At 40.5% G+C, this 13191-nt stretch overlaps 1 protein-coding gene across 3 annotated transcripts in view; it reads left to right on the plus strand.

The window, feature by feature from the left end:
• Positions 1–12293, plus strand: part of PLEKHH1 (pleckstrin homology, MyTH4 and FERM domain containing H1) — a 56926-nt gene extending 44633 nt beyond the window's left edge. For all 3 annotated transcript variants that reach the window (XM_074584892.1, XM_074584891.1, XM_074584893.1), the window contains 7 exons: positions 2113–2213; positions 3941–4082; positions 4973–5115; positions 6173–6302; positions 7874–7960; positions 8501–8647; positions 8956–12293. In XM_074584892.1, the coding sequence (XP_074440993.1) occupies positions 2113–2213; positions 3941–4082; positions 4973–5115; positions 6173–6302; positions 7874–7960; positions 8501–8647; positions 8956–9132 (927 nt within the window). In that variant the 3' untranslated portion in view covers positions 9133–12293. The remainder of the gene's footprint in view (positions 1–2112; positions 2214–3940; positions 4083–4972; positions 5116–6172; positions 6303–7873; positions 7961–8500; positions 8648–8955) is intronic.
• Positions 12294–13191: the final 898 nt, after the last annotated feature.

A 13191-nucleotide genomic window follows, 5' to 3' on the forward strand; every position in this document is an offset into this window, starting at 1 on the left:
TTAGTCAGGAGAAAAGGAGGCTGAGGGGAGACCTTATTGCTCTCTGTAACTACCTGAAAGGAGGCTGTAGCAAGGTCAGTCTCTTCTCCCAAGTAACAAGTGATAGGACAAGAGGAAATGGCCTCAAGCTGCACCAGGGGAGGTTTAGACTGGATATTATGAAAAATTTATTCACCAAAAGGGTTGTCAAGCATTGGAACAGGCTGCCCAGGGAAGTAGTTGAATCACCATCCCTGGAGGTATTTAAAAGACGGGTAGATGTGGTGTTTAGGGACATGATTTAGTGGTGGACTTGGCAGTGTTATGTTTATGGTTGGACTCAATGATCTTAGAGGTCTTTTCCAACCTAAATGATTCTATGATTCCTTAATTATTTCAGTCTAGTCTGAAACACTAGTTAGGACAAAGCACATTCTGGTTTAGTAGGTGATAAATTGATTTTTAAAAGTCTTTAACTCAGATTTTAGCACATATTAAAGTTTAATTTGTCTTGACTGCAAAATTAAAACATGACTGAGCTAGCTAGCATGATCAGATATCACAGCTAACATCAGATGTGACACTCTTAATTGAGACAAATTTACGTTAGGCTGTGAGTATCTTGGCATGTCTGTATAAATCTCATCCATTGGATTATGAAGTATTTCCTTGCTGTCTCCAGATAACTCAGGCTTTCATTGTTGATGAGTGTACTTAGGGGAAGCTGGACGGAGTATGCTTTTACTTCAAAAGAGAGAGGAGTGCCTCAGATGAAGGGAAAAGGAAAGCAGATAAAGTATTAACATCTGTGTCTTTCATATGGAGATTTTTACTCGTGCTGCAGCTGGATGACTGCCTTAAGTGAGCAGGTTAGCAGCTATGAATGAGACACATCAGATTTTGGTACAAATCTGGGAGAATAATTTGTCGTACAGCACTGAGGGAGGAATAGTGGTAGTGGCAACTTTGAAGAGGCCCTGATACCTGTAAGGAACATAAACATTCAGTTTGACGCAGCGTAAAATTTCACGATGGGCAATGGAGGGAGAAGATGCCAATAACTTTAAATTAGAGGGTTTGAAGAGGAAACTACCACAGACAGTGCCAAATTATATACTTCACTTTTATGTACTGATATAGATCAGATAATATGGAGCTTTGCTGGTAATTGAACCACCATTTGAAGAGATGAGATATTAAACAAAGGAGCTTGAGACAATCAAAGGCATCACTTTAACTGATTATTATTCACTTGGCCAGGCAACCTCAATAGCTTTTAAAGAGAGGATTAGGATACCTGATTATATATTTCATGTGGTTTCTTATGTTCACATTCCTTTTATTGAGATGCTATCAAAAGAGAAGTAGGGGCCTTTATTAGACCACTTGTAAAAGGACTGGAATAACCAAGAGAAACCGAATGGAACCATGCTATTACTAAAAATACATCTGAGTTAACGAAGTTGGAATCTAGTACCAAATGTTCCCAAAGTTTAGATATTCACATCCAAGGGTTTGGTTTAGCCAAGCAGGTAGACAGCTGCTATTCAGAGGATAGATTAGTGCTTGAGTTTGGCTCAGGACAGCACTTTTGAAGCAAACCTACCAATCATTCCTATTAGCCATGCTTTCATTCACATTAAGGAGCAACCTTAGAGAGGATGAACTGGATTGTTCTTATGTGAAACATGAACTGGAAGATGTGATCCAACATAGTAGTGGGCTTTCAGGCCATTTGACCAGGCTAAAGCTAGTCCAAAGGAAAATCCTTTGAAATTCATAAAGTGTGGGCACAGGGTCTTTGGGATTAGGCATTCCACTGTGCAGATCTGCTCCTCCTGGGCTTTGCTACTTGCTAACATAGACATAGCCACAGAGTTGCTACCAGACCAGAATTCACTTACAGATGTCCCCTTGCAGATTAGAACTGGAGTTTTCAGTTGGAATCTTTTAATTTTTACATAGTGTGTAATAGAAAAAGGAATTGCATGACACTTTTGTCTGTGTTTATGTGGATCCAGTCTATTTCTTTATCTTTTATGTTCCACAATACTTTTTTCACGTACTTTCCCGTCAAGCCGTGACCATACATTTCACCTCAGTTTGCCTCTCCTCTCTCCATATTTTTTAAAGATCTGTGATGTCATTTCTAAATGGGAACAAGCCTTAAAAGAACTGCATCCCGGGAAATATGAAGGTGGCACAAGAATTGTGAAGTTGACCTACAAGAACAGGTACAGTGCTTTGTTGGTTGGCCTCACTACTGCTGTTAATTAAACATTTTTAGGCTGGATATATCTCTGTAGATGGTCAGGTTTTTATAGTACCGTTAGTGCCAAAACTATTTTAGCTAAGATGTGCTCAAATCCTACATGAGAGGTGATGACTTTTGTGCGTGGTACATGTGGAAAAGAGGGGATATGGCCTAGAGGTAAAACCCAAAACACTGCAATAGCAGACTAGACTTAAAATGGGTTAAGAACTAGGTGTAGCACAATAAGACATATTTGGCATGATTTCATTTGCCTAGATCCTAAAACATAATTAAATAATGCATGTTAGGTGAGAGAAAGAGGGACCTGAGGGAAAAATCACCAGCGAAAACAAATATGCTGAAACTTGCAATTAAGTGAAGAATCACAAAGATGAAAAAGATAGAAGAATAACGTTCTAAATGGCACGAGCTGTAGAGGAGGCATGTAGTAGCAGTGCCCAGACTTTACAAAGAAAGAAACATTGACATTTGGATGACAAGAGATAGTAGAGAATGAAAGAATGAGACAAAGATCTAAACCAAAAACTGGAACAAGTTCATCATTTACAATAGAGACAGGAATTCTGAATTACAATGAATTGAGAGCTGTGTATGAGAACAAGAAATGGCTTTCTGTATGTGAATTCTGTTTGAAGGCAAAACAAAGGCCACCCTAAAACAAAAAAAGACAAAGTTCTGTGTTGAACATACGAAGGTTTTTTTTGACTGCAATGGTGCAAACAAATTTCTGTGAGCTTTGTTAGTTGATATAACAGAGCTGGAAGCAGATGTTATTGCTTTTGACCCAGAAGGCAATATTTGTTTCAGGAGTGAAACTTTGCAGTATTATTTCGTTGGACTGGAATGTGCCTAGATTGGACAGCAAGGATGTTTTGATAAGGTCTTTCCAAGGTTGGGCTGTTCTAACACCAAGGACTCTGATAAGATGTGTAAAGTCACTGTGGTCCTAATGGTGGTGTTAATCTTAGATTAACATAAAAATAAAACTGATCCACTGGAATAAGTATCTTGTGTGGTATTGTGGAATATATAGTCATAGATGCAGCTGTAAGTTAATATTTGAGTTAGATGGTGTGGGCTGTAAATAGGCATGCGTGAGGAATGGTTCTGGGAAGCATTCCCCAAGCTGGTGTCTTCAGCCCCCATTAGTCATCCTGCTACACTAGGCCAAAGAAATTGCAAGTGTGAAGGGAATAAAAAATAGTAGGGAGCTTTGATTTACAAGAATGCTTCTTCAATTTTTTTCTCTTATTTCCTGCTGAAGCAAACTGAAGACTTTTTTAATAACAATATCAGTGTAAGTGGTCAAAACAAAGCTGGCAAAAATAACAAGGCTACAAGGCTGTCATGTAGAAGTAAATACATGTAGAACAGAGACAGTTCTGTATTCTGTGATAAGCAGAGAAGTCCATATCTTAAATATTGCCTGTCTGTGCTTGATGGGGACGGACAGACACTGATTTATCTGTGTTTAATAAGGCTTCACTGTCTTGAAGTGGTTGGCACTCAGAATTCAAATGGCTTCCAAAGCTGGAAAATATGTTTTGAGCCTCCTTGCCTGAATCTTTTTCATAACAGAAGCACCTCAGCTTCCAAATCTGTATCCAATACCCCCACAATACACAAAGTTCATCTACTTTCAGTTCACAATACCTTTTTACCTTCACAATCCTCTCTGCTTTTTAGGCTATATTTTCGGAGCCAGGCCAAAGGTGAGACAGATCGGGAGCGGTTGCTACTGGCCTTCCAAGTCAGCAATGAAATAGCCAATGGGAGGTTTCCTGTTAATAAGGAATTAGCTCTGGAAATGGTGGCTCTGATGGCTCAGGTGAGTGTGGCTATGGGCAGAAATCCTCCCTTTTGTCCTCCAGGGACTTCAGCTGTACACTGAATATCTTTGACTAAGCAGCTATCTTTTACATCAAAAGTGGGTTTTCTTATCAAACATACAGTCTGAGATGTATCATGCCAAAAACAGTATACCAGCATACATATGTTGTTAGAACACCTTTTGCCGTGGGGAAATTTGCTACAGGAGTGTCTTTCCTTTCCTTATGAAGAAAAATTTTGGAAAAAAAATGGTAAGGCTGGAGTATCCCCAGAACTGCTCCAATTAGTGCCTTAGTAGAGATACGGAAATAGTATCAGTACGCGAATTCCACTTAATAGTAAAAACTTTCCCTGATGCACTGCCAATAGCCTCTTAGTCAGGAAGACCATCTTGTAGGATTCTCCATTAGACCTCCAGGCTTGCATTTAGCATTTTACCACATAAACCACACAGTATGGGTTGTTGGCATGATAAGCAGGATAATAGTTTCTTTCTGAGCTGAAACTGATTGTTGCATTTGTTCAAGCAACGGAAACTGAGATGAAGAAGCTGGGAACTATTTACAGATAGGCTGTTGTTCTAATTGGCCAATTGAAAATAAACCCCAAAAGCTTGGCAGTTATTCAGAAGTGTCTCCCTACAACAAGTAGCCGGCTGAGATCTTGTTTCGCTTTCTTAGACCAGTAAAGAATTCCTTGGGCAGTCATGTCCTCAGTAGTTGCTCTGTTGTATACATTTGCTATGGTAAATGCTGTTACAAAATTCCCCACCCTAATGGTGTCTTTTGGTGTGACTAATAAACAGAGTAGTTATCGGTATGGGAATTCATGGAATGTTCTACTGCACTAAAAACCCCATAGTTCTGTTGCCTTATAATGTTGTCTTAGGTGGAATATGGGGATTTGGATCGACCAGGATCTTCAAGTCCTGGGGGAACATCACAATCAAAAGTGCAGCATCTTCTCCACCAGGTCTTAGATAAATTCTACCCCAAACGCTACAAGCAAAACATTACTCCTGAACAGCTCAGGTAAATTGTTTGCTCTTCTGTACTTTGCACTGAAAACAAGCTTTACTTGCAAAATTCTGTCTTTATATTTAAGAATTTTCAAGATTATTTGATGTAGAAACTTAAACAAAACACAAGTGTTAGGAAAAGGTTCCTTTAAAAGAAAATAGCAGTTAACTAATATAAAAAGAGACAAATCACCAACTTATTTTCCCCTAGACAAAAAGTTTAAACCTTTCACTTCCAAATTAGCCATCCCAGTTCCAACAAACTCTAACCTAAGCCTAAGATGAATTCTGTTTCTGAATTTTTGTTCTACCCTTCCCCCAAGTGTCAATTGAATCCAGATGCCTAACGCTTGCAACGAGCCATAAAGCCAGCATATGGGCTGCTTCAGGCCATGGAGTAATTCTGGTAGGACGTATTTTAGCAGGGCTTTTTTTGATGTTCTGACTTGGAAATTCTCACACACAATGCAGGGATCTCAAGTACAGAATTTGGATACTGCCATGGATCTCAGCTCTGTTGGATCTGGAACATCCAGATCCAAAGCTACTTAGGGTTGCAGTGGTGGAACTAACACAATTACCTCCTTTTGGAAGCAAATTCCATCTGCATGTAGCAAGATAGCTGCCAAACCATCCCTAGTGAGCCAAATCGAGAGTGAGTTAATATATATTGCCACTCCATATAGAGCATACTACGGTTAAGATGAAGGTGTGAGTATAATTGAAGGTGAAGCCAAGCTGGGCAGGATTTTACTGTAATAGTTGCCTTAGGGTTTGTAGTTACAGTTGTTTAATATATACACACCAGTGAGCAACCCATATGTGACTGTGATTCCTGGGCATTACAGTGTAACTAGGAGTAGAATAACTGTGGAAGTAGACGAAATGCTAAAATAAACTCAGGTTGTACAACCCTCATAACTGACAGTGCTAACAGCCCTCTCTGTAGTGCAGTGTAGAACAGCCCTTTTGGAATGAGAGGTACATCTATTAATTGTTATAATTTTCCTCACCTTCCCTTGGAAGGCATTAGTAAATAATGCTGTCTTGTGTCTTGGATTCTGTGAAAGGCAACTGGCTGACAGGCTGGCAACAAAATGGACGGTGCTACAGGGATGCTCTCCACCAGAATGCATTCGAATCTATTTGACGGTGGCCCGGAAATGGCCTCTCTTTGGAACCAAAGTTTTTACTGCTAAGGTAACTGGAGTATGCTTTTTTTTTTTCTGTTTCTGAGAGTAACTGCCTCAGCAGACATATACCTATGATCTCTGCTCAACAAGGGTTGAAAATGCTTAACTTCAGGAAGGGGAAAAACTGAACAATAGTCTGTTCTGAACAAACAGCTCTGTTTGGTACCACATAGGTTTAGAAAGAAGAGAAATATTTTCTAAACACTAGGGGTTGCTAGTGTTTAGTAAATAAATACTGAAGGTTCCCTGGCTGCATCAGTTGATGATAATACAGGGTACTGACTCTCCTTACAAACCTTGCCAAAGCTTTCTCAGGCAGGAATTTTCCCGGACATCAAGGCTGCAATGATAGTTTAGAAATACTATTTACATACCACTGCGGGGGGTGGAAGGGAAGAGTCCCCCATAAATCACACCTGGCAGCTGACGCTAGCTAAAAGGAGAATGAGTATTTCAGTCCTGTTCTCTGCTTGACACAGAGCTGGCTGCTTTCCTTGCCACATGAGAAAGGCAAGCACTGCTAATGTCCTGCTGCAGAAACAGGAAAACTAAAGCACGTATTAGTTAAGCTGCCAGCCCAGAAGCATCAGTGGGAGAGCAAAGAACAGCTGGAGCTTCTCCCAGTAGCTTGTACCATGTCTCAGCCCATCCCAGGCGAGAGCTCTCTACCTATTACCCATGCCTGAATTAATGTCTTAGCACATCATGACTGAGAAATCTTGTTTTGGCATCAACCATCTTCCCCAAGCCAGCAGAAACCTCCTCTATTGAAAGCGTGAGAAGGTTTTGGTCATAGTTACATGTCCCTTGCTTTGAAGTCAAAACTGGTATAGTTACGGCATAAAGCCTAAGGATGAAAGGGACCTCTGGATACACAAGAAGTTTTTGAAAAAACAATTATTTCCACTATCAGCAGTAAAAGTAGAAGAGGTTACTGGTATTTGAGGTTATTGACACTGAAGAATCAGAATATAGAATAGTTCCACCCAGAGTCTAAATAATGTTGAGATTTCTGATAATTAACATATTTTATAACTTTTCAATAATTAAACCGCAAAGCCTATAGCATTAGTCACATAATAGCAGATTCCCAGGAAAGATTCATGTCATTAGCCATAACAACACATAACTCATCTTTAACAGATAATTGATGCACATTTGTTAAATCTGTAAGAAAGAAAACTGCATTGATGTGATGGTACTGGGTGCACTGGTATTATATATTATGCAACTTCACTGCCTGCCTGACTGATGGGAGTGGCGTAAGAACCAGAGCAGAGCAGAACTGCTGCTTTGTTGCTCTCTCCTAGCATTTCCTTCAGTTTTAACTGCACTGATGGACTTGAATTAATCTCAAAGCCTTCATTATCATTGCATTTCTTGTGCCACTAGTCCCAAAACTCTATGTAAATCTGAAAATGTCATTCCAAATTTTGAGAGAAGTCCTCTGGAAAGTCACAGTGGGTCAGACCCTCATCTTTACTTTATCCTTAAAACCCAAGATTTATGTGTGTGGTGAAAGAAACCATTTTGTGTGGTGGTTAAGAAATATCTAAATTAATAATTCTTTTTCTCTAGCCTGTTTTGCCTTCCTCATTGGAAGACTGTCCAGTCTGGATAGCTGTGAATGAAGATGGTATCAGCATACTGGATTATAACACTATGGTATGGTCAGCAACACTGTTTAAGAAAAGTAACTTACCTCCCACAGAAAGACATTCCCCTGAGTCCACTTAAAGTCACTAAAAGTTTGTCTTTAACTTCAAATGGATCCAGAAGTTAATTTGTAGAAGTCAGAGATGAGGGAAGTCAGTACTATGTTTGAACGCTACGTAAACAAAGGAAAATTACAGCTCCAGTGTAAGGTAAGGTTTCACAGAACAGCTCACTGCCTCTCTGATGGGCAGCAAACATGCTCATACATCTTCCAAAATCTCAGTGGTATGTGCTTAACTACCACCATCTGGGATATAACAAAGTTTGGACTGTTGCTCTGAAGCAGTGAGGCATAGAGCAAGTTTAGGAGAAAACTAGAAATGCAATTCTCCTTTGAGATTTCTCTGCCAGCTGTTACTTCTAGAGTCAATTACCTATACTGCCTATTACTGCTGAGGAACTGGTGTTCTTGCAGTAAGTAGCAAATATATGGTAGCCATTTTTTCTTTTACACGACTGTGACTCTTTCAAACTCTCTGTTGTCTGCAGCACTTGAAGGTCTCTTATTCATACTCCTCTGTGCTGACCTTTGGAGGCTGTCGAGATGACTTCATGATTGTAGTCAGTCAAATGAAAGAAAGGAGTTCTGGAAAAAACAGCACTGAAAAACTCCTTTTCACAATGGCAATTCCAAAGGTAATTACAAAATGAACAGTGAGTTTCTTTCCAGGTGGCAGCATCACAGCTGGGCATTTTGTGCAAGCCCTGGGAACAGGTACTTGTGGCTGCTGCACTAGCTACATACATTCAATAAATCCCTTGTAGGCTGGAACCTTTAATCAAGAGACTTTATCTAACTCTTAAAGACAGACCTTCGTTTCAAAACCAAACAACTCCATGTGAGAAAGCCATTTGCAAAAGTTATGCAGTCAATAGGTTCTAAAAATCAAAGGGCACTCTTACCTCTAATTGACTTACAGTTAATCATTTTCTTGTTTCCCTAGATTGTTGAAGCAACACTTCTTATTGCCAGCTATATTAACTACCGTTCGACACCTTCGCTCCTATCTTCTACACAGCCCTCCCGAAGCAAAACAGCTGCTAACAAGCTCTGGGAGACTGAAAGTCGGTGCTTTTTTCCTTCTGTGCCCCGAAGCACTAAGGGGCCCACCCTGCTCTGAGGGCTCATTCCAAATTACTTTAGAGATTTGATTGTTTGTTTGTTTGTTGTATTGGGTTTTTTTGTTTGGGGTTGGGGTTTTTTTGCACTGCTCTGTACTGAGTTGCAGACTGCTATGATTTTGCTGGTTACACACCTTTAATGCAGGCTCTGATTCTTTTTCCGTAGTAACAGACAAAGTTCTTCAGTGTGCATAGAGGCAGTGTCCCTTCTCTTAAAAAAAATTTGGATTTTGGGGACTGTGCAGGAGTTTCATTTCCATGCCACACTCCATCCAAAATACCATCCCTCAAGTCACTTGCTTGCACTATGCTCCAGGCACATTACATCTGCTCTCTTTCCTTGCACCCATTCTTCTTCCATCTCCTGATCATACTGCTCTGCTTACAAGCACATGGGGTTTTTTTGATCCCTCCCATTTTTGGCTTTGCACCTGCCTTGAGATCACTGTACACCCTGTGTCACACACCCTGTGTCTGGAATCTCAGTCCAGCTCTTAAAACTCCTAATGACCTCTTTTCCTCATCATAACCCCTTACAGTTATTATCATTATTTCCAATAATCTTCTGTAATCCCTAACTTGCTCACTTTTTACCTGAATTAGACTGCAACCTCTGCACGGCAGATTTGAGTGGCCATAGGCTTGAATCTGACTGCAGTGGGCTGAACACGGGCTTATTAAAAGCAAAAACAGGTGGTAATGGATACTGTGGCACATGGCATGAACCCTGTACAAGGACGCATCCTGTTGAGTACTGCCTGTATTAGGAGCTGCATATCACTGCATCATAAACTAGGTACACAATGAAAAGCCTATTACCAGAGTGTAAAGATTAACGTGACATACTCTGATCAGGTAGTTTAGACATAACTTCGGTTCTATACTCTGGTTGTGAATAGCCATCATACTAAAGTTTTTTTACCAGTGTTTAAATTCAATGTTGCCACTCCCAGAACAACTATTAAGATAGTCTTTTTGCAGAGACTATAATCATTTTTATGCAACTGCTTAACACAACCAAGATGACAATTTAATTTTCCCTAGAGTTATAACGACTCCTCCCTGAAACCGATGCCAAAACTGAAAGACAGAAACTTTCCAAGTCCTTGCTCCAGGCATGAAAGAAAGGAAGAAGACACTGTTGAGAAGGAAGACTGACAAGAATAGTTCTGATGCAAAGTCAAGGTTAATTTCAACTCTGAAATAGGGAGTATAGAATAAGAGTTCAGTGGTACTGAAACCTAGTGTCTTTGCATGTTGAGGACTCAGAACGACTGGGACTGAAACACTGTCAGACGATGCCCTGGCTCCTACGGGACTGATACATTTTGGGAGCCGGTGCTGTTCCACACAATAGATAACATTAGGTCTCTGCTGCAGGGCTTAATGTGCTCCACCGTCAGACAAGCACTTTCAAAGACTCTTTCTGTTAATCACTGTTGTAGATGTCTCGGATGTGTTTGAAACTGCACATAATCTCAGACAAAGGAAGACAAGGCAAGCAAATTTTGTTTGTCTTTCAGCAACTGGAACAGATCTTCCCAAACCAGCTCTGCCATTCTGACTTGACAGAAGCTGCTCCTTTCAAACTCCTGCTTCCTTCATGCTACTGTAGCAAGGAGGAGGTAGTCAGCAAATGTGTACTCAAGTATTGTTCTTCAGACTTTCCTAAAGAATGGGGGTTTTTTTATCTGTTTCAAAGGGACTTCGTTATGATTGAGAAGGTTAATTGATTTTAAACAAATAAAAGAAAAAAGCAATTCTTCTTGAAAAGTCTAAATCTCCCTGGCTTGAGTTCAGCTATTTTCACAAGCATTCTAAAAAAGCTAGGGAAGAATAACTGCACTTTCAAAAGTACCATCTGCCATTTCATAACAATTATGCATTCATGGGCAGCTTTCCCAAATAAAAGCAGTGTGAATCCAACCACTAGAAAGAATTCAGTAATAGCAAACCAAAGCTATTCGCAAATGAACAAACCAACCATACTCGTGTTTTTACTCCCTGGTACCCGCCACCAACCTTGAAATATCCAACTAATGCCCACAGTGGAGCTGATACTTCAAGAAGCTTTTGTTTCACTCTTACGATTGGTGCAAAGCCACAAATTAAGAGAGAAGAGCATGGGACAGACAAAAATCATTCTAAGCAATCCCTTATCAGCATCTTTGTAACATAAAACCAAAACCCACGAACAAAACCCAACCCAAACCACCCCATGGGGGGTTGTGGAAACGATATGGCAGACATACAACAGGAAAAGATTGGATGAACAGAGACCTGATTTGCACATACTGTAATGTACCCAATTGTTATGAATTTAAGGATCACCCCTTGAAGTTACAGAAAAGGGTGGAAGCTTTCTGAGCCAAAAACAATTTTAAGAAGGTATTTAGTCTGGTTTTGTCCATTAGATACTTCTAAGTGACTATATAGGCTGACAGAGTGGTTAGCAGTATGTATTTCGCCGCTCACACACAGAGAGTGATCTTAGTATAGATACGTCAGTTTGAATACAGAGAGCATTATTCCTCCTCACACCATCACCCATGCCTAACGATTCCTCCTGTATCTGAAGGTCTGTTTGGCATCCTGCTTCCTGTATCCCACCAGTAACAAAGCTGCTTCAGAATAAGCTGAGCTGTCGTTGGTGCTGGGGATGCTCAAGGCATAAAAGTCTCCAGGTCGCAGTTCGGAGGTTGGCACCTTACGGTGCCAACCCTCATGTCCTTACAGACTTGTACCAGGGCAAACAGGAAGTTCAGATGTTGAATAAGCAAGAGCTGTCCTGAAGTTCATTATTTTCTGCCATAACTGCACTTTAAATTGAGAAGCATGGTGTATAGAACTTTTTCTTCTTCCTTATTTCTTAAAAATATTCACTAATACTTGAGTATTTCAGGGACAACCCCACTCTGATGGATGCACATATACCTCCTATTTATAGCTTACCTGACTTCAACCAACCAACCAAACCTGTGTAGGTATCTATTTTGTATGATTCTTTGGTAGAGAAAACAATTTTTATTTTAATCAATGCTTTTGCCAATGACTATTGCTGCAGCATAGAATGAGATGACAAAAGCCTTTGTTTTCCCAACTGCTGTGTGTATGTAAAAGGCTGTCTGGAAGACACTGTGAGATTTCTGTTTGTTCTTAATAAAACGCAGTTATGATGAATTAATCTGTATTATTCGCAGAATGAAAGAAACTATTTAAAAAGCCAAAACAGTCTCGATGTAACCCAAGACGTATGTTTGGTATCCTGGCACAAACCTGCCCTAGTCTGATTCCTTCTTTGTCTCTGCTGATCTTCTCTTAGCTTTAGTGCATGACTGACGTGCACTCCCATGGGCGCAGGATGTTCACTCCTTCAAAAGATGGCTAAAACAACCCTCCGGACTTCCTCCTGTGACACAGATACTTGGTCGTTTCTTCAGTGCGCATTCTCAGGACTTCATGGGATTTTTATAGCAGTCAATGTTCCCAGCACACTAAGCCCAAGACTCTGTCCGTTCTGCTGAGACATAATTTATTTTCTGACACGTTCTTCCCACAGCTCAGCAAATCTTCCTACTGCTATAGTGCTCCTCAAGGGCCTTGACCATTTCTCCTCCCCATGAAGAAACAAAACCTGGCTGAACGATGCCCCAGGCTATATGCAACTCAAGTATAGCACATGCCTCTTAGTCGAAGGACCTCCACTGTAGTCATTTACACGGCCACACTCCCAGGGCCTGCCACTGTTGTTAATAGCCAGTTTCTACCCCTGCCCCAACACCTGCCCTTCCCCAGTTCTGCCTGGACTTGCAACCAAACAGTCTGCATGAGGCTGCAGCTTCACTAACTTCAGAGAGACCCACCAACTTACATTAGAGCAGCACTGGAATAAAAAATCTGGCCAAACCCAACAGTTAAAGTATTTATGAGAAATAAAACCATAAAAAAAATTAAGTAACCTAGATGACGCTACCCAAATGCCAGTGGCATATCTTCAAGCTGCTGCCTTTCACTTGGACAACTAGAATCCTTCCTGTGACATGAGCTAACCTGCGTCT

This window comes from Larus michahellis, chromosome 4 (assembly GCF_964199755.1).
Source record: "Larus michahellis chromosome 4, bLarMic1.1, whole genome shotgun sequence".
In the NCBI taxonomy this organism is placed as follows: domain Eukaryota; kingdom Metazoa; phylum Chordata; class Aves; order Charadriiformes; family Laridae; genus Larus; species Larus michahellis.